The sequence below is a fragment of the Portunus trituberculatus genome, chromosome 48 (assembly GCF_017591435.1).
Source record: "Portunus trituberculatus isolate SZX2019 chromosome 48, ASM1759143v1, whole genome shotgun sequence".
NCBI classification, from domain to species: domain Eukaryota; kingdom Metazoa; phylum Arthropoda; class Malacostraca; order Decapoda; family Portunidae; genus Portunus; species Portunus trituberculatus.
Window position 1 is genome coordinate 14,800,708 of NC_059302.1, and position 22,744 is coordinate 14,823,451.

General features: G+C 38.6%; 1 protein-coding gene across 9 annotated transcripts in view; it reads right to left on the minus strand.

Annotated features, from left to right (window-relative positions):
• The window catches only part of LOC123498633 (zinc finger protein 621-like), a 138,279-nt gene extending 121,611 nt beyond the window's left edge, over window positions 1–16,668 (minus strand). The window contains exons 1-5 of one of the 9 annotated variants that reach the window (XM_045245934.1): window positions 16,565–16,668; window positions 14,399–14,488; window positions 12,895–13,038; window positions 6,912–7,023; window positions 2,555–2,726 (exon numbers count right to left, since the gene is read on the minus strand). In XM_045245934.1, the coding sequence (XP_045101869.1) occupies window positions 2,555–2,726; window positions 6,912–7,023; window positions 12,895–13,038; window positions 14,399–14,420 (450 nt within the window). In that variant the 5' untranslated portion in view covers window positions 14,421–14,488; window positions 16,565–16,668. The other 8 variants (XM_045245943.1, XM_045245936.1, XM_045245935.1 and 5 more) reach the window with 8 other exon arrangements.
• Window positions 16,669–22,744: the final 6,076 nt, after the last annotated feature.

A 22,744-nucleotide genomic window follows, 5' to 3' on the forward strand; every position in this document is an offset into this window, starting at 1 on the left:
GCAATTCATATGGTATAAAGAACTGGTGTTTGACGAAATTCGCATGTGGCGGTAGTTTCGCCAGATCAATAAATTCACCAAGTACACGGGGCTTACTGTAATTGCCCGCATATCTTTATCGCCACCATACAGAGCTGCCCCGAAGCAAATTCAAACCTACCGCGCACGTGATCCCTCAATCCCGCTAGGCATCAGCACTTAATCTCATGCCCTCCAGCTCTCACCCACCGACAGCTCGAGTAATGGCGACACTATTCAGTGAGTTTGTAGCGTTCTTCGTCATTCCAGCATGTCTGGAGTGTAAGTACGTCTCACCACCACTTACTGCTGTGTGCATGTCCCACCATCCCCTTGTACTGTTTATGTACCATTTTTTACCCATTTGGGTTATGTATGCACACGCTTTTCTCAATCTATAATGGCTCAGGAGAGGATATTCCACGTATCTGGATATTTAGCGTATCCGGCAGGGCCTTGGCTGCTATAATCCGGATATGCGGGCGATTACTATATGTGTATGTGTGTGTGTGTGTGTGTGTGTGTATATATGTATATGTATATATGTATATATATATATATATATATATATATATATATATATATATATATATATATATATATATATATATATATATATTGTAGGCATATAAGGAAGTGTAAGTGTGTAGGGGTAATGTAAGCAGGCTAAGTCTACCATTTGTCGAGTGGTTTAAAGTTACCTACATGTCAACCATGATACCCAGGTTCTGGGTAAAGTCCGTTCATCCAAAGAATCCAGGCCGAAACTGCTAGTTCGGTTGGCAGCCCTGCCCACCCCCGCTGCCACTGAACCTTCCCGACACTTAAATTTTCTTCAAGTACATTTATTTTTCTTCAAGCTATAAACTTGTATATCTATTGAGTTCAGTGAAGAAAAATAAATGTACTTGAAGAAAATTTAAGTGTCGGGAAGGTTTAGTGGCGGCGGGGTTGGGCAGGGCTGCCAACTGAACTAGCAGTTTCGGCTTGGATTCTTTGGATGAACGGACTAAAGTCACACCAAATATGCACTTGGGTGATGATACGGGCCCTAATATGGGTACCACTATAAATAAAATTGCCTGTACCTCTAATGGGCAGAAGCTGAACAGCGCTTCCCATATATACTCTTCAAGTATGCCTACAGGTGCTACAGGCCATAAAAAAAAAATAAATAAATAAATAAAAAAAAAAAAAAAAATACTAGTATGATGTTTGGTTTAAGGTGGCATGCATAGGGTGCATTGTCTCTAGAAGGGCAGCTTGCTGGGAGTGAAATTTTCCTTAAATAACAAAGCTGCCAAGTATCATTAAGGTTGGTTGTACAGAGCATTGTGTGTTGTTGATGGTTTCACATGTGGGGTTTATGTAGGTGAGATTATTAATGTTAATATGAAAGGTGTGAATGGGAGTGTATGTGGGTGCTTAATGTGAGTATGGGTGATGTATGTTAATATTGTGTGGAGAATGTGGTGGTGTCTCGTGACTGGGGGTAGGTCGCACATGGGTCAAATGAGGTACCAGGGTGGAGGTGAATTCTGTCCGGCAGGCACGTGTGAATAGTAGTGGACAGCAGGGTCGTCGTTACTGGACCTGTATGAGGGTTTGCTGATGTATGTGCTTTGCGTTGATTTTGTAGTGAGTTTTGTGTCAGGGTGATGGATATGTAAGATAGAAGAGTTTGTGGATGAAGTGTTGTGTTATTATTACTGTTAATTGGAATGTTGTTTGAGACTGAGCATGGGGAGGGAGACCTGGGGATGTATCTCAGTTGTTCTTTGTATGGTGACAAGCCTAAAATCGTAGTGTTAGAACTTCGTCATTTTTAATATTAATAACAAACTGTACTTGGGTGTGATCATTTCTTATTCTTTGTTTATGGCTATCGATACCCCTAGCCTTGGCCAAATGAAAGGATAGGTGTAACAATATACTAAAGCTTAAGCAACAAGAAATTTCAACAAACCACAGCACACGATAACCAAATGTGATGGATAACAAGAGTTCTCCTTTAAGTACAAATTTACTAAATCTATTTAGATTAAGTTGTTTTCAATCAAACATATAACAGTGATCTTCAAATTCTCAATTTTTCCCCCTTCTATTTATGGGCACCAGTAGGGGGGGCAAAAAAATTAGCTGCTGTGGTATCTAATAATCGAATATATTACCTATTTAGTCTATACTTATGTAATCTGTGGGTGAATCAAACTTTACCCACTCCTATCTTCTAACTCCAAACTCCTTCCCAACTTCTTACTCCTAAATCAAGCCTACTCCTTCATTAAAACTTGTTATCTACAATCAACCTTTTTCCTCCTCACTCACCTCTCAACTCTTATCACTAGAAGAAAAAAAAAAAATTAAGGAACAAATCAAATATATGAGTCTTAATACTAATGAAAATACAAATTTTCCTTCATTTACATTGGAAAGAAACAGAACACCATTCCCAGAAGTCTGCATTCTCAATTCAACTTTATATTTATTTGTTTTTACCAATATGTCATACTACCTGATTACTAGTCGTACATACCTTGATTGTTGCAAAATATATTTCTCCCTTATACTGAAATGCTACTAAATTTTGGTCTGCTTTCTTTTCTCCTGGCCGCACAAATATCATCCAGTTGCTGAGTTCCTCTTGCAGAGTATCTAAAAGCAAGCACTCTTCCTCCTTACGTAATATCTTGTATACCACACCAAATCTGGAAGAGATTAGAAATGACTAACACAGACACTGACATATTTTTCAACAATCTAGCAGTTACTATCAAAGAAACATGCCATAAATTTAAGCCTTATGAAGCATTACTAGCAGGTTCTCCATCACAAGTATGCCAGATATCATGCTGATCTTGCCATAACATGTACTGTCTTAGAGCCAATTGTATACTGTAATCAATATCAGTTTCAATTTATTTTTGTTTTGTTTTTTCCCCCAGTATAAGAGGGAAGCTGGCAAAAAATAAATAAATAACTGAAGAACTGGTTCCTGAACAGAGCCAAAAGCATAATTCAAAACTGAGAGATAAGAATCTTGAAACCTTCTCCTTGAATAAGTGGAAAGTGGAAATACTGGAGCCCAGAAAAAAAAAAAAAAAAAAAAAAAAAAAAAAAAGGCCTACTGAAGTACTGGAGTACTGAATACAGTCAAGCGCTAATCAAAAACCTCCCTCTTGAAAGAGTTCAAGTAATAGGAAGATGAAAATACAGAGGCAGGCAGGAAGTTCTAGAGTTTACCAGAGAAAGGGATGAATGTCTGAGAATACTGGTTATCTGTCACAGAGGACAACAGGAGGAGGGCAAGCAAACAGTCAGCAAGACCAGAAGAGCAGTTGGCATGAAAATAGCATTAGAAAATAGCAAGAGATGCAACACTATAGTGATGAGAACAGGCTTAAGACAGTCAGTCAGAGGAGAAGGGTTGATAAGCCAAAAAGCTTTTGATTCCACTGTCTAAAACAACAGGATAAGTGGAAGCCTCCATACATGTGAAGCATACTCCATACATGGCCAGATAAGGGCCCTGTACATAGTTAGTAGCTGCATGGGAAAGAAAAAGTGGCAGAGAAGGCTCAAAACACCTAACATCATAGAAGCTGTTTTAGGTAGAGATGAGATGTGAAGTTTCCACTTTAGATTATAATCAAAGGACACACCAAGAATGTTCAGTGTAGATGAGAGGGACAGTTAAAGAATTACTAAAGGAGATGGGATAACTGTCTAGAAACACGTGTCAAGTTGAGAGATGGAGGAATTGACTTTAATTAAAATAACATATACATCAAGACAAGTGTATAGCAAGTATATTAACAAAGATTGAAATAAAATGTAAAGAACAAAAGATCTGAACACTACAAATTATATAAAGAAAATTTAAAGTTAAAATTTTTAGATCATTCATACTACATAAACACAAGAAAAATCCTAATGCAGTAATCAATGTATTCTTGAAAAAAAAAGTCACATCAATGAGTATTCAGCTTCAAACATACATTAGTATCACTACATAAAGACAATAATAATGATGTTTCCAGTGCATCAACCAATTTGTTACAAAGATTTCTTACTAATAGAATTTTCTAAACTATTCACAAAGGACAAACAAATGTTTACTTTTACTATGCTGAACTTTCATTGAAGTGCAAAAAATATAATCATGGCATTACAGATGTCTGAGGAAACTTATAGTAGCCCCTTTTCTATTCCCTCTTCTTTCTTTATTCTCATTTCATTCCAAAGCTGAATGTTGTGTCTGTACCAAAACTTGACTTGCTCTCATGCTCACTCTCTCGAATCTTCTGAGTTTTCCAGCATCTGGCTTCAATTCAAAAGTCACTCTCTAAATAAATTTATCTGTGTTCTCTATCTCTCCCCTAACTCCTGACTAAAAGAAATTATTTGACTATTTAACTTCTAAAGTGGAGCACATTGTCTCTTCATCCTTTCACAGAGATCTCTATCCTTGGAGATTTAAATGTTCACCACCAGCTTTAGCTTTCCTCTCCCTTCACTGACCATCCTAGTGAACAAGCCTTCAACTTTGCTATCCTCCATGGCCTAGAGCAGCTGGTGCAACATCCTATTTATATTCCCAACAGTCTTGGAGAAACGACCAACATTCTTGATTTTTCCTTACCTCTAATCCTTATATTTAAGCTGTTACCCTATCTTCCCTGGTGGACTCCTCCGATCACAATCTCATATCTGTATCTTGTCTTATTTCTCTAATCCCTCTTCAGGATCCCCCAAAGCAGAGTTGCCTCAGGCACTTTACCTCTACCAGTAGGTGGGGAAGGCCTAAGGAGGTACTATGCTGATTTTCCCTGGAATGATTACTTTTTCCATGTCCGAGACCCATCTCTGTGTGCTGAGCGCAAAACAGAGGTGATAGTGTCTGGCAAGGAGATGTACATTCATCACTCTTTATCTCAACCTTATCCTTCTAAACCTTGGCAAAACACATCCTGTTCTCATTATATGTGATAGAGAGGTCAGCCTTCCATTATCTCAATCTCATGCACTTTATATTTCTGCCTGAATCATGCCAAGTCTATTGTTCAAATTGCCAAACATTCTTTCATTAATAGGATATGTCAAAATCTTTCCAACTCAAATTTCATCCTGATTGCACCACTGCCACCACATGTCTCAAAAGTTGACTCATCTCTCAAATTTTTATTAATAACTCTATTTTGGATGATCTGGGCTTGTTCCTTCCTCTGACTATTTCATGCCTTCAATTAAAATTCTTTATAACAATGTTTTCCATGCCGTCACTAGTCTAAATCCTCGGAAGGCTTACGGATCTGATGGCGTCCCTCCCATTGTTCTCAAAAACTATGCTTCCGAGCTTGCACCTTGCCTGGCCAAACTCTTTCAACTCTGTCTATCGACTTCTACCTTTCCTTCTTGCTGGAAGTTTGCCTACCTTCAGGATGTTCCTAAGAAGGGTGACCGTTCTAATCCCTCAAACTACCACTCTTTAGCTTTAATCTCATTTGTCTGAAGTGTTTTAATCTATCCTCAATAGGAAGATTCTTCAACATGTCACTTCACAATCTTCTATCTGATTGCCAGTATGGTTTCCATCAAGGCTGCTTTACCCAGGTTCTAGGTGAAGGTGTTATTATTGCTTTACACCAAAGATGCACTTGGCTGGTGATATGGGCCGTAATATGGGTAACACTATAAATAAAATTGCCTGTGCCACTAATGAGTGGAAGCTGGATAGCGCTTCTCATACTCTGCAAGTATACCTACAGACACTATAGGCTCAAAAGAAAAAAAAAAGAAAAGAAAAGAAAAAAAAAATCCTTTCCAGTCGTTCTATTACTGCTGTGGTAAATGGCCACTATCATTCTCCTAAATCTACTAACTGTGGTGCTCCTCATGGTTCTATCGTGTCACCCACTCTCTTCCTATTATTCATTAATGATTTTAATGAAACTTCTTGTTCTATCCACCTTTCGGCATCTTTTCAGAAATAACTAATCCTTCAGAAAGTTAAGAGTTCTTGCAGGGAAACCATAGAACACCTGACTTCTGATCTTTCTAACATTGCTGATTGGGGTAAAGAAAACTTAGTGCTGTTCAATACCTCAAAAACTCAATTCCTCTATCTATCAACTCAACACAACCTTTCAGACAACTATCCCCTCTTCTTCAATGACACTTGGCCGTCCTCCCTGGGTTTGTCCTTTAATCATAATCTAAACTGGAAACTACAAATCTCATTTGCTAAAAAAAGCTTCTATGAAGTTAAACGTTCTGAGCCATCTCTGCCAGTTTTTCTCGCCCCTCCAACTGCTAACTATGTACAAGGGCTTATCTGCCCATGAATGGATAACTCTTTTATATGTTTGGGTGATTCCACTCATAGTGTTTTATTAGATAGGGTGGAATCAAAAGCTTTTCATCTCATCAACTTCCCACCTCTCACTGACTGTCTTCAGCCTCTTTCTCACCACAGTAATGTTTAATCTCTTGCTATCTTCTACCACTATTTTCATGCTAACTGCTCTTCTGATCTTGCTAAATGCATGCCTCACCTCCTGCAACCCTGCTGCACAAAACTTTCTTCTTCCTTTCACCCCTGTTCTGTCCAACTCTCTGATGCAAGAGCTAATCAGTACTCTCGATCATTCATATCTCTGGTAAAATCTGGAACTCCTTGCCTGTTTCTCTATTTTCAACTTCATATGACTTGACTTCATTTAAGAGAGATGTTTCAAAACATTTATCCCTTTCTTTTGGCTAACTCTACAGACCTTTAAGGAAACTGGCAATTAAGTGGGCCTCTTTTTTTTTTTTTTTTTGTTGCCCTTGGCTACTTTTCTCCTCTCACATAAAAAAAAGAGATTATACTTTAAGAAAATTTTTATAACTACCTTTCTTTGATCTTTTCTTCAACTGCTGCTTGTTGGCTACCTGTAGGAATTCTCTTGGCCTGAAGTGGACCAAACTGAAGTCGCTTGCTTAGTGATGTCTTGGCAAAAACACCTGCAAAAATTCTCACACACTAAGAACTCAAAGAGACTTATGAACAAGAATAAATATCATAATAAACACTGTTCCTTTATCCTGTTCTTTAACCCCTTCTTTACCACAAAAGACTCTTTTGTGGTATGTGCGTACCACATGGGGAAGTAACCTCATGGTACCGTGCATTACAGCCATGGTACATGCATACCACATTAATGTGTATCACCACACCCCAAGTGCAATCTTTGGCTTTTCCAGGCCCCACGTGGTGACAATTTACTGCCCAAACAAAAATAAACACTTGAGGCATTATTTTTAACCTCCCATGCATCACAAGATCACCCTGCCATTAGCCGATCAATATCAGGATTCTTATTTCATGCAGAAACTAAAGACAATCATTACTCTTTTTGATTGAAAGTATGAATATTATTCCCACAGTTCACCAAAGAACACCAGTTCTCTATTGTCCGCCTTGGAGAGACTTATATTACCCTTCTAGACAGAAATAATTGTGTCTGCTTCCTCATGTAACTGTGGTGATAACTATGGGAAAGATAGTGAGGATATACTGGAAGATTCTCCAGATCATTATGATTTAGATTATGACCTTGGGAAAGAGAAAGAAGACAATGAAACTAACAGTATTATTAGTGTAGAAAAACTTTTGGCATGTGAGTGAGCAATCTGGTGATGATTCTGCCTCAGTGCCACTAGGCCCCAGTGCATCAAGTTTCACTCTCTTATCTGATCCATTTACTGATAAGTCAACAGATGTGCTCTCTTCCTTGAAACAGGAATTTATTGATGTGCATCCTGGGATTATTGCACACCATGGAAGCGCTCCTTCATTGTTTAAGTTTTTTGGGGGGACATTGTCATTGTTTAGTCACTGAGCGTGAGGTGCACAGACACACAAGTAAGGGCATTGCTTTATGGCGGGGGGAATACTTTGTCAATATCAGCATGTGGTTGCTGTAAGGAAGCAGTTAACACACTCAGTAAAAGAAGTTCAAGATTCAAAACATTCATAATAATAATAGCTGCATACAGCAATCAATCACAAAGAATACTTGAGTTCTCTTCCAATTATAAAATTATAAAAATAAACACAAATCTGGAAAACACTGAGTGTACTTAAAGGGATTTTAGCCTTTCCTTCTTTTCTTTGAGCCACAGGTTAAAACATTCTTTATACAAATGTCAAGTAAAATCAAGATCATCAATCCAGATATAGGTCCTTCTGTAGTTTTTATTTATAATACAGTGGTACTTCGACATACGATCACCCTAACATACAATTTTTTTTATATACGACGAAAAATTTTATATAATTTACGCCTTGAAATACAACGATATTTTTAAGATACGATTAGCCATCGTTAGGTGTTGCAGCGATTGCTTGGCTACCAGCGTCCACCCGAACATTCAGCCCGCGTTGTGTATCGTTGTTCATCCTTCCTGCATGTATGTGTCTGTGCTCCTCGGCAGTGTGTATTTCTTAATAGGTTTTGTGAAGTTTGGCAAGAAACACACAAAATAGTCTGTATTCACATACTGATTACACTTAGAAATTCAATAAACAAGTGAGTACAAATGGTTTTCTGCCCACAAGCAACTCTTCCTCTGCAATGCAAAAAAACAGAAATCCCTAGATGTCATGGTTACCAAAATATCACAGGTTGAATGAGGTATACCTTGTTTACTTAACCTATATTCCTGGCACCGAGGCGGGTTTAAAAGCTGGGCACTGATTGGCTGCACCCCTCTCTCTCGCTAGCACCCACGGAGAGGCTGTGTCTCGTATGTCCATTGTCCAGTGAGAAATGTTTTTATTTTATATGCTATAACTCACTTCATATAAGGGATAGCAAGATTTGGTTAACACCATAAGACTCAGCAGTGACTGTACAATCAAGATGTATTGTAGAAAATTAACAAAAGAAAAAAGATAATGGTATTATGACAAGTTGAACTACGACGATTTCATAAAAATTTTTATATCCTGTTATGTTTTGCTCATTATTTTCAAAGGATGTTCATTGAATGCTGAAATATATTATTGCATCATATAGGAAAAACTCTCATGAACATGATAGTGTTATCAGAATGCAGGTAAACCTCCACTTAATGAAAACACATAGTCATTTGTAGTCACATGTTACTCGCCGCGGCTTGCGGTGAGCCGCTCTGTGGTAGTGTTGGTGGTGGTGGAGCGGCTCGCCGTAAGCCGCGGCGAGTAACATGTGGCTACAAATGACAATGTGTTTTCATTAAGTGGAGGTTTACCTGCATTCTGATAACACTATCATGTTCATGAGAGTTTTTCCTATATGATGCAATAATATATTTCAGCATTCAATGAACATCCTTTGAAAATAATGAGCAAAACATAACAGGATATAAAAATTTTTATGAAATCGTCGTAGTTCAACTTGTCATAATACCATTATCTTTTTTCTTTTGTTAATTTTCTACAATACATCTTGATTGTACAGTCACTGCTGAGTCTTATGATGTTAATTAACCAAATCTGGCTATCCCTTATATGAACTGAGTTATAGCATATAAAATAAAAACATTTCTCACTGGACATATGAGACACAGCCTCTCCGTGGGTGCTGGCGAGAGAGAGGGGTGCAGCCAATCAGCGCCCAGCTTTTAAACCCGCCTCAGCGCCAGGAATATAGGTTAAGTAAACAAGGTATAGTATAATCAGTTTACATGGTCTTGCATCCGATTGGGTTCAGCGGCCTTGGCTAGAGCACAAGAAAACAGGCCCCTTGTATCCTCTCTCTCTCTCTCTCTCTCTCTCTCTCTCTCTCTCTCTCTCTCTCTCTCTCTCTGTCTCCTGTTCTGATACCACTCTCATTCAAAAGTTGTCTCCCCGTAACATGGCGAGAGACCCAAGGTATAGAAGTAAGGTGTGCAGGAGAGATGGCAGAATCAGACACAATGAAATCACTGTCAATCGCTCCTACCATTTATCATTGGTGACACAGTGACATAGAGCATATGTTTACTCCTGATGAGTGTTGCCAGCTCACAAGCAAAGTGTATATGAATACTAAGATATGATATCCTTTATAGAAGGCAATAGAGGAGTGGAAACAAATATCATGGGGAAAGACAACACGCAGGTTAAAAGGGTCACAAAAAGAAGAAGAAGCATCCGTGTCGCCGCGAGTCTCCCGCTTCGTCTGTGGCTGATCTCATCTCTGCTTTATTTTTTGGTATTCCATGTAAGATTTCACTTTATGCATTACAAAACAATCCTTTCTTGGTGGCAAGGTTTGTAAAAAGCTAATAGAAATGTTGTTTTGTGAACATAAATGCGAGAATGTGAGAGAATTTGTACGTAGCTCCTCTAACTTCCAATGACTCATATGACATCATAAAAGTAGTGGTACACCGGTGGCCCAATATGCTGCCAAACGTATATATAATTCTTTTTTTTAACCCATGTGGTATGTTGGGGTCCAGCCCGGAACACATCCCCCCCTATTTCCATTGTTTCCTATGGGGAAATTACGTCCGCTTAACAAATTTTCACTCTACTAACAGCTTTGACACCCCCTATCCTGTTCATTAAGTGGAGTATTACTGTATATATATATATATATATATATATATATATATATATATATATATATATATATATATATATATACATATATACATATATATACAGTACCGGTCATTGCATTATGCGGCAAAACATCGGCAGACGGCGCGGCTGCGGTATTCATTTTAGTCCCTATAATTTATGACTCGTTATATCTGGGTCGTGTATTCTACGTCTGGCAGGTGAAATGTGACAGGCGGGTGATGTGCTGGGCGTCTGTCAAGGGTCACTTGATCAGTGACATAATCAAGCAGTGATTACACGCTACTTTGCTTCTCACTCTGGCCACGCTCTTTCTTCATTTTACTTCCCTGTTTTGAGATTTGGTCTCATTATGGGAAGGAGAAAGGACTTGTCCACAGAGGATATTGCATAAATCATCAATCTGTACAAGGTAAAGACTCCAACAAAGGATATTGCAAAAATTGTAGGTGTGAGTGAAAGAACAGTGCAAGCGTGGACCAAGCGGTTTCAGGACGCTGGGCAGCTTGTCACACCGCACCACAAAGGACGTCCCGGGAAAGCCCGTAAAACCTCACATCGTTCTTTGGCCATCCTCAAGCGTGAAGTTATTACAAATCCACGTATGACTGCATGCATGTTAAAGGAACAAAACCCTCATCTGTTGAATAATGTGTCAGTTAGGACAGTGTGTCGCCGCCTGCATGATGACCTTGACTTCCGCAGCCACCGCCCAGTCAAGAAACCGCTCCTCACCCCTACACAACAGGCGCGTAGGGTCGCTTTTGCTAAAAAATATAGTGAGTGGGATGCGGCAAGGTGGCGACACGTGCTTTGGAGTGACGAATCCATCTTCAGAGTGACTGACAACGCTCGAGGCAACGTTTATCGGCGTCCGGGAAGTGATCGGCTTGACCCTAAATTTTCTTACTGCACAGTAAAGCATCCTGAATCTTTAATGGTGTGGGGATGCTTCACATTCTTTAACATTGGTGAGTTGGTGGTGCTTCCCCATGATGAAATGATGAATCAAAATAGCTATCTGGAGTTACTTTCTGATTATTTGCCCAGCTGTTTTGAAAAGTGCAGTGCTGAGGTATTTCAGCAGGATGGCGTGCCATGTCACACTGCTAAGTCAGTGACACAGTGGCTCAGTGATTGTGAAGTGAACTTCATAAGTGACTGGCCAAGCAACTCACCCAACTTGAGCCCCATAGAAAACCTCTGGTCTATCATTAAGCGCCGTCTGCAGGGGAAAGACACCAGTACCCTCACCAAGCTAGAAACTGCCATAAAGGAGGAATGGCTCAATTTTGACCACACCATCCTTGAAAATCTTGCTAATTCACTGCCTTCACGCTTAAAAGAATGTATTAGGAGGAAGGGAAAGCCCATCGACTATTAAGCGATGGTAAGTACTGATTTGACTTTATTTTTCAATATTATTCACACTGTTTATCAACAGAGTCGGCGCCACATAATGCAATGACCGGCACTGTATATATATATATATATATATATATATATATATATATATATATATATATATATATATATATATATTTTCCCCTTTTTTTTGTTTTTTACGTTAAGGCCTATAGCTATAGCACCTGTAGGCACACTTGAAGAGTGTACTGGAAGCGCTGTTCAGCTTCCGCCCATTAGTGGCGCAAGCAATTTTATTTATAGTGGTACCAATATTAGGACCCATATCACCACCCAAGCTCATCTTGGGTGTAACCACCTAGAGCCTGGGTATCATGGTGACATGTAGGTAACTTTAAACCACTCGACAAATGGCAAAGTGTTTTAAGGCTGTACATGGTGAGATTCGAACCTACGTGTGGACGTCTACCCGATCCCACACTGACCACCTTATCCACTATGCCACCGCCTCCCTAATTGATATACATATATATATATATATATATATATATATATATATATATATATATATATATATATATATATATATATATATATATATATATATATATATATATATATATATATATATGTATACATAAGTGAATTCTGCAGTTACATTCCCAGTGATATAACTATGAAGTGCCTTCCTTGCCTTTAACTTTATTTTTTGTCATCAAATCTAAAAGAGCCTATCAATTCTTCTCTTTTATAGCTTATTCTACTGTCTTTCTTCCATACTCTTACATAAGCAAAGGGTCAAATCCATGTTTCTCTTAATTTTCTCTACTGCTGTATCAAGCTGTCCTTTAAATAGAAATTTCATCTCTTAAAGAGAATGCTAGAGATTCTAACAGAAGAGGTGAGAGTCTACTTACCAATATGCGAGGCTTCTTCCTTCAACTGAAGAATATGTGGAATGGAACGTCTTGCACGAGTTGATACTTCTGTATCTGCCACTTTTTTCAATGGACCATGCTTTTGACAATCTCCCTCTTGGCTCGTTTGACAATCCTCACACCCTGCAAGGAAAAAAAATATTAAAGTTCAAACCAATTGCAGTTTTTGTTGTCCTCACTATTTCATACACCACTAATTATTTTGGGTGCTTTATCCTCTTCACTCATGCCTCAGATATTTTTTACCATCCCCTTCTTTCTAACTTTCTCAAACATTCAATTTCTAAGTACAGTGGTACCTTAAGATACAAGTTAAACTCATTCTATGACAAAGCTCTTATCTCAAAATAATTTTTCCCATTGAAATGCATTGAAATGCCATTAATCCATTCCAGCCTCTCAAAAAAGAGCACCCATATTTTTTTTACATGTTTTCAGGTAAGAAAACTATAAATAATAATTATTGAACAGAAACATAATAAAACATAACAAAAGATAATATAAATAGATAAACTACTCTTATAAAGGAGAGAGAGAGAGAGAGAGAGAGAGAGAGAGAGAGAGAGAGAGAGAGAGAGAGAGAGAGAGAGAGGGAGAGAGAGAGGGGGGGGGAGGAAGATGCCCCACTGCACCCCCATAGCATGCATACTTAATCAATGCATGAAAATATATGAAATAACAGCAAAAGTTTATTTAGTGTTCTTACCTTGACGACATGTTTTTGGCTAATGGTGGTAAATGGTACAGGAGGAGGAAGAGGGAGAAAAGGATGCAGGCATCATTCACACATAAATATCAAACATAAATCAAAATTGCACTTTTCTTAGACAATAAAAAAGATCAGTAATTAATGTGAAAATGATAAAAGAACAATCACAGTGCATGAGATCCATGGGAAACATGTAGATACAAGCTCAGCTAAGGCTGGCCAAATGCACCAAGCTGCTGACTATAGCGGTAACATCCCCAGTCATGACTCGTATCTCAGAATAAAAAAATGAGCGAATCGTAGCTCGTATCTCAGAAAACTCGTATCTCGAGGTACCACTGTATCTGAATATTGTAATTTCTCAAAACATACTTTTTAAACACACAACCATATTTTTCTTACTATACAACAGTCCTTAAACTAATGATTAATATAAAAAATATTAGTATTATTCTTCCTTTACCAATATTATCTTACAATGAAATTAAGATTGATTCAACTGATTATTATCAGTACATTCATATACAGTGAACCACACAAATAACTGTTTCATAATATGTTATTTTATGAGAAAAAATAGCCAGAAATATATAAATGACTTTCAACACTATAAAAAAAATTAGTGACCTTCAAAATAGAAAAAAAATCAAGAGTAATTTCAAGCATATGAAAACTCTATGCAGTATTGAAGCCGAAGTCACATTGCCATGTTAATTTTAAACAAATATCAACTTACTTATAAGTTCCATATTTTTACATATAAGTATCACTCACATAACTGAAGATCATGGGTCATCCTATGCTAGGGCCACAACATTCCTGAAACAGCCCTCATGGTGCCTTGGGGATTGTAATCTTCTTCTGCTGCAAAGTAAGGAAAATTTGTATAATTGCCACAATACTACAATGAATGCATTAGTCTTTCAGTGAACAGTAATGTTCTTAACTCATCAGTAGATAAGAACCTAGTCTGGTAAATTTTCAGAATTACACATTTTTTGTTACGACAAATTAAATCATTTCTTACTTTATATTTCTAGGCAATAAGTAAAACCACATACATTATTGCCTTTTAAATAATCATCCTCAGTATTTGTTTTTTTCAAACCTAACACAATTACCAAATTCAATTTTGTGAATGACACACACACAAAAAAATCACAAGCAATCATGCATATAACAATATACCACACTACTTAATAGAAAATATAATTCCATTTGCCATGGTGTAATTCAGCACTACTATCATGAAGCTAACAAAAGGGAAAACTAATTCCAACAATATAAAAAAAATTTCAGCTGTGCCACAAGCAATATATAATGAAACATGACAAACACTCGATCAAAGAATTAAATGAATACTATAGCTTACCTATAATTTTTTTTTATCTTACCACTTAAATAACAATACTGTTGTAAATAATTTCAGACTAAAAGTAAAAAAAATATTCCATGGCTGCTTTAGAAATTGGCAAATCACTATACTCACAACATAACAACAAACTTTTTTGCCACGCTAAATTTTGTCCCAGAGCAGATATAAAGTAAAAAATGTAGTTTTTCACTTTAAAACTTTAACATTGGTTTCAGCACATTATTTTCTTTACCATACATTTCTTATATTGTGCATTTACATGTAATATTATCTTTTTCACGTTATACAGCATGGTTTTATTATGTTCTTAAATTTCCAGATTTTACTTGAAACATAATAGCCATGGATCTGATAGGTATACTACACAGTCAAAGGATGTATCTGTTCATGTTACCAAAGCAGACTTGTGTAGTAGTTTTGATGCATTTCATCTTACTAGGTATGAAAACCAGATAAGATATACAACAAAGAACAGTGTGGACGTTTTCTTTTTCATTACACCATAAAAGCCAGACAATTAGTACAATTTTCCTAGTACATAATGCATATCTATCATTTAAATTTGCATTCCACTTAAAATGTACTTTTAATCTTGGTCATTGTTTTCTTTGTGCATACATGTGTGTGTGTGTATGTGTCTATATATATATATATATATATATATATATATATATATATATATATATATATATATATATATATATATACATATATTGAATTCTGCTTTTTTTCACCCATTAATCAAGTCATTGATTCACAACATTCACTTCCCTTACTCCACAGAGAAACATATTATACCTTACATTTCATGCAATTACACTGTTCCATCAAAAGGAGTCCTGAGAACAACAATCTTGCACAAGCCACAAGGAGTTGCATCATACTATGGCTAGGATGATGAATCAAACTATGGTCTGAGATTGGCACAACAACATGGATTATTTGGCCAAATAACTTGCATATCACTTAACCACACTAGTTAGGTAATTAATGCAAATTAATATGATCTATTAAGCTAATATTAAAAGTAAGTTAATACAAAAGAAATTGATTGCCCTTATTTCCAGCCGTATCCGTGTTTCGCAGAGGATCCACACCTCTACTAAAAATACTTCTACGATGTTCGTCTATATTGTACCTTGTGAAGTCATTCAAAACACCTGCCCACCCTCCTAAGAATCTGGCATCTCCTTAACACACCAGCAATTCAGATTCCTGTGCTTTGTTGCGGACACATCATGAGAGTACCTATCTGGCGGGCTCGTCCTGCGGCCAGGCACGGTGCACTCCCATCTGTGATGACTCTACACCAGTCACCACATCACACCCATAAGTTTGGCGACAGATATAACTCGAGTTCCATTGAAACTGCGCATAATATCTTAGGAACACGTACCACGTGATGTAAAATTCCTTGTTTACAGTCTGCTCACGACCACACGAGACCGAGACATCTTACATAGCCCGTTAATTAAGGTGACATACTAACTTATCTTTGACTCAGAAACATACAGGCTAGATATATAGCCCATATTATTTACTACTAAAGGATAACTTGAACTTACTATGGTCTGGATAAGGCCCATGTGGCAGACATGTTTTGATTGAGGAATTATAGGAACAAAAACGCGGGAAAATGTAGGTTACTTCGTCTTTGCTCAGTGCGGTAATGCAACGTTACAAAGGACTAAGATGAAATGTCCACATCAATACATATATATTGTTAAATGCCTTAAACTATATATTGAAAATGTTATCGATTTATTATCTAATACATATATAAATGTTAGTTTTTTAAAACACTGTATCAGACGTGCAAAATCCATAGCTGGGCTACGACTGCTGGTGACGTCACGTTACTACTGGCAGTCCATTCAAGTGATTGGTAGAGCGGCAGCCACGCGAAGCGGGCCCTTTAAACCTGCTCCAGATGTAAACATGAGACTCCATGCCATTTAAATGCAGTACATCTGAACTTAATACGAATTTCTTACTCTGCCCTAGAGTTTATAATTATTTGATATATCTAAATAAAATTCGGAGTGCAGCACTAACTATAAAAAAGTCTTCAAAAGCATAAAAGTAACCTTAGAGAGTCCACTGCTGTATTGTTGTGTGACCTTGAAAAAATTAAGGTCATTGATCATCCATGCCAAATAATATACATATATCAACTTAGTAATTGAAATAATTTTTATCAAAGTATTGGAGATTTTCTTTCATTTATCCACTTTATGAATCAATGCACACACATCTCTCTCTCTCTCTCTCTCTCTCTCTCTCTCTCTTTAAGATCTAGTTTCTTGTCAGTAAAAAAGTTATAGAGAACACAAGTTTAACTTCAATTCGAGAGGCAAAAGACCAAGAAAGGTTCTAAGTTCTTGTAAGTTCAAGAATTAACCAGTGAAATGGACGAAAGAGGGAAGATGGAAAATTGATAGGGTAGAGCACAATAAGGAGAATTAAAAGAGTCTTGTACAGTGAGGCCGCAATATGGTAGGATATAATCATTTATCAATTTAGAACAGCGTTTCCCAACCTTTTCCGACCATAGCACACCCTATTGTCATGTCTAAGCAGTCTAATATATCTTGTTATTAGAAAGCTAAAACAAAGTTAAGTGTGTGCATCACTTTCTAGCACCCCCTATAACTAATGTCAGCACCTCCACGGGGTGCTAGCACCCCAGGGTGGGAAACGCTGATTTAAAAGATTAGTAACCATGGAATAACAGTAAAAATGTTAAAAAGATGTATCGATGAGTAAAAGGTGTTTGATTAGTTTGATAGACTATTTGATAAATTAGAAGAGCTAACGACAAAACTTTCGGTTCAAATTTCTTTCGAAAATGTATACGAGTTGATCTTTATCGTGTGAGAGGAATATACAACAACCAATAAGGTCATTTATACAGTTAATAGTTAAACGTTGACGACATAAGTCAAATGTCTTCATTTATATGTATATATATATATATATATATATATATATATATATATATATATATATATATATATATATATATATATATATATTTTTTTTTTTTTTTTTTTTTTTTTTTTTTTTTTATGAAGGGACGAGAGCCAGCCAAGGGCAAAAATAAGAAAAGATTAAAAAAAGATCCACTTGAGTGCTGGCTCTCTACAAAAGGAAAAACGTCAGCCAAAATTAAGGAGCAAATGCCTCCATACCTCCCTCTTACAAGAAGACAAGTCGTAGGAAGTCGGATATACAGATGCAGGGAGGGAGTTTCAGAGTTTACCAGTGAAAGGGATGAATGGGTGAGAGTACTGGTTAACTCTTGCGTTAGAGAGTTGGACAGAATAGGGATGAGAGGAAGAAGAAAGCCTTGTGCAGCGAGGCCGCAGGAGGAGGAGAGGCATGGAGTTAGCATGAAAATAGCGATAAAAGATAGAAAGAGATGCAACATTTCGGCGGTGAGACAGAGGCTGAAGACAGTCAGTCAGAGAAGGGGAATTGATGAGGCGAAAAGCTTTTGATTCCACCCTATCTAGTAAAACTGTGTGACTGGAACGCCTCCAAACATGCGAAGAGTGCTCCATACACGGACGGATAAGGCCCTTATATAGAGAGTAAGCAGTTGGAGGGATAAGAAAAACTGGCGGAGACGCCTCAGAACCCCTAACTTCATAGAAGCTGTTTTAGCAAGAGATGAGATGTGAAGTTTCCAGTTAAGATTACGAGTAAAGGACAGACCGAGGATATTCAGTGTGTAAGAGGGAGACAGTTGAGTGTCATTGAAGAAGAGGGGATAGTTGTCTGGAAGGTTGTCTCGAGTTGATAGATGGAGGAATTGATTTATTGAGACATTGAAAACTACTAGATTTCCTCTGCCCCAATCGAAAATCTTAGAAAGATAGGAAGTCAGGCTGCCGAGTATTATGTGTATGGTACAGGAAATTACTTGTCGCACAAATTAGTCGGATGCTATGCACGGGCTCTGACTCTCTAAAGGGATCACTGACCCCCCTGTATCATGACCCTCGCACTCCTACAACACCATACCTCAGGAAGATCTTGGGAATACTGACAAGTGTAGGTGTAGCCGAGGCTACAACCCGCCTGGAACCCTCACCGTGTCAGTGTTGATATTCACTCTCTGCATCAGCCCAAGAGGGACTGGCTCCCTCATATGCTGCAAGACATGTTCAAGACTAAATTGTCCAAGTACCCACACGTTGAGGCTATTCATGTTTATTGTGATGGGTCAGTCAATGGCAGCAGGTCTGGATGTGGGCTGTTCATCCGTGACTACATCTCTGCCAGTCTCTACACTGACACTGAGGTTTCCAGGCGGCTCCCTGCACCCATGTTTTCCACTAGAGCAGAACTGTATGCTGTACTGGAGGCGCTCCACATTGTGGCGCCTCTCCATAAGAATGTATATTTCTTTATTGACAGTCAGGCTGCATTGTATGCCCTTCAATCCACCTCCCCCATGGACTGTGATCTAGTTAATAAGTGTCTTGATCTCATCCACGCCCTAGAAGGTGCTGGTGCCACGGTCCATTTCATCTGGATACCCTCTCATGTGAGTATCCCGCTAAATGAAAAAGCAGACCGCCTTGCTCAGTGTGCCCTACAAGATGACACAGTGGACCCTGGCACTGAGTACACTCTGGGTTATGTTAAGAGTAGCATTAAGGACTTTGTACAAAGTAGCATTAGTGATCAGTTGGAGCTTTGTTGCCATAGGGGCAGTAGCACTAGTCTTCACTATGCACGTGTCTCCCAGAGCTGTGCTTACACCTACAGGAGACACACTGCATCACATGACAGGGTGGCAATGAGGCTCAGATTAGGCTACAAATACTTTTGGGAAGTCAGTGCTTCTCCTGGTGTGTGTGTGTGATGTGTGCTGCATCAAGGGAACACACTCTGCGTCACTATATCATGGAATGTCCTCACATTGCTAAATTTAGGGCACAAGGTCAGCATGACTTGTACAGCCTCATTGACCATCTCCTAGACTCTGCCACCCTCAGGGATATACTCAGGGAATACTCTCAGTTTGCCCCCAGACTATAGGATGTTTAGGCAATAAGGTATGCAATATGTGTATTTATTTATTGAAATACTTGTATTCTTGTTGTGTATACTGTCCAGAGTTATTTTGTGATACTTTAACCTTAAGTCTTTGCTCAGGGGGTGGGTGGTAAGGCCCATCCTCCTCCTTTGTTGTAATTATTTATTAATTCAACAATAAATGTATCAATCAATCAATCAGGAAGTCAGGCGTTTTGTGGCGTCCCTGCGTGATCTGTTGACTTCCTGAAGGGTTGGTCGTCTCTAAAAGGACGTAGAAAGAGCTAGGGTGGTATCATCAGCATAGGAGTGGATACGGCAAGAAGTTTGGTTAAGAAGGTCATTAATGAATAATAGAAAGAGAGTGGGTGACAGGGCAGAACCCTGAGGAACTTCACTATTAATAGATTTAGGAGAACAGTGGCCGTCTACCACAGCAGCAATACAACGGTTGGACAGGAAACTTGAGATAAAGTTGCAGAGAGAAGGGTAGAAGCCGTAAAAGAGCAGTTTTGAAATCTAAGCTTTATGCCAGACTCTCTCTCTCTCTCTCTCTCTCTCTCTCTCTCTCTCTCTCTCTCTCTCTCTCTCTCTCTCTCTCTCTCTCTCTCTATATATATATATATATATATATATATATATATATATATATATATATATATATATATATATATATATATATATACTGCAAATGAATATCATGTCCAAATATCGGTTATCGGCCTCCTTGACTACTAATAATCGGTATCGGTATCGGCCCTGAAAAAAAAAAGTCAGTCGATCTCTAATATATATATATATATATATATATATATATATATATATATATATATATATATATATATATATATATATATATATATGTTTTATTTGCCTTATAAGTTTATTATTACGAGAGAATAGATAGATTGATTGATTGATACATTTATTGTTGAATTAATAAATAATTACAACAAAGGAGGAGAATGGGCCTTGCCACCCCCCCCCCCCCTGGGCAAGGACTTAAGGTTAAAGTATCACAAAAATAACTCTGGACAGTATACACAGCAAGAATACAAGTATTTCAATAAATAGATACACATATTGCACACCTTATTGCCTAAGTCCTAAGACATCCTACAGTCTGGGAGCAAACTGAGGATATTCCCTGAGTATTTCCTTGAGGGTGGCAGAGTCTAGGAGATGGTCAATGAGGCTGTAGAAGTCATGCTGACCTTGTGGCCTAAATTTAGCAATGAGAGGACATTCCATGATATAGTGACGCAGAGTGTGTCCCCTTGGTGCAGCACACAGCACACAGCACACACCAGGAGAAGCACTGACTTCCCAAAAGTATTTGTAGCCTAATCTGAGCCTCATTGCCACCCTGTCATGTGATGCAGTGTGTCTCCGTAGGTGTAAGCACAGCTCTGGGAGACACCTGCATAGTGAAGACTAGTGCTACTGCCCCTATGGTAACAAAGCTCCAACTGATCACTAATGCTACTTTGTACAAAGTCCTTAATGCTACTCTTAACATAACCCAGAGTGTACTCAGTGCCAGGGTTCACTGTGTCATCTTGTAGGGTACACTGAGCAAGGTGGTCTGTTTTTTCATTTAGCGGGATACCCACATGAGAGGGTATCCAGATGAAATGGACCGTGGCACCAGCACCTTCAAGGGCATGGATGAGATCAAGACACTTATTAACTAGGTCACAGTCCATGTGGGAGGTGGATTGAAGGGCGTACAATGCAACCTGACTGTCAATAAAGAAATATACATTCTTATGGAGAGGCGCCACAATGTGGAGCGCCTCCAGAACAGCATACAGTTCTGCTCTAGTGGAAGACATGGGTGCAGGGAGCCGCCTGGAAACCTCAGTGTCAATGTAGAGACTGGCAGAGATGTAGTCACGGATGAACAGCCCACATCCAGACCTGCTGCTATTGACTGACCCATCACAATAAACATGAATAGCCTCAACTTTAGAGAGTCAGAGCCCGTGCATAGCATCCAACTAATTGTGCAACAAGTAATTTCCTGTACCCTACACATAATACTCGGCAGGTGCAGTTCAACTCTGAGGACTTCAATCCGTGCAGTCCTGGGGCATCCCAAGATTATCCGCATGGCTTCATTCTGTACAAGCTCCAGGGGACGGAGTTGAGTGGCACTAAACTGTATTAAAACAGGGGCGGCATAATCAATAAGGGACCGTATGACAGATATATAGAACATTCTTAGGACTGGAATGCCGCCCCAGGCCCCTGTTGGCTAGCAGCCGAAGTGGTGCTAGCCGTGGCAGACAGAGGTCTCGAACATAGTGGACGGCTTGAAGAGACTTCCTAAAGCTCATCTGAACACCCAGGTACTTGTGTATATGAACTCTAGGGATGGGATGTTATTTACAGTGGGCAGCCGAGAGACCTTCCCTTTAGCTTGAAATTTTGTTTTACATTCATTAATCACTAGTCCCATTTGGACACACAACACTGCCAGTTGTGACAAAGCAACCTGGAGAATCCTGGGTGTGGGGCATTGGAGGAGTATGTCATCAGCATAGATGAGGACCTGGGTGCCCTGCGGAAAGGAACAGCACGCAATTTTGTCCATTAAAACATTGAAAAGCATTGGACTAAGGACTCCACCCTGTGGTGTTCCAAGCTCAAAAACTTCCTCAGAGGAGACTGCACCTTGAAACCAAACCTGTGCTGTT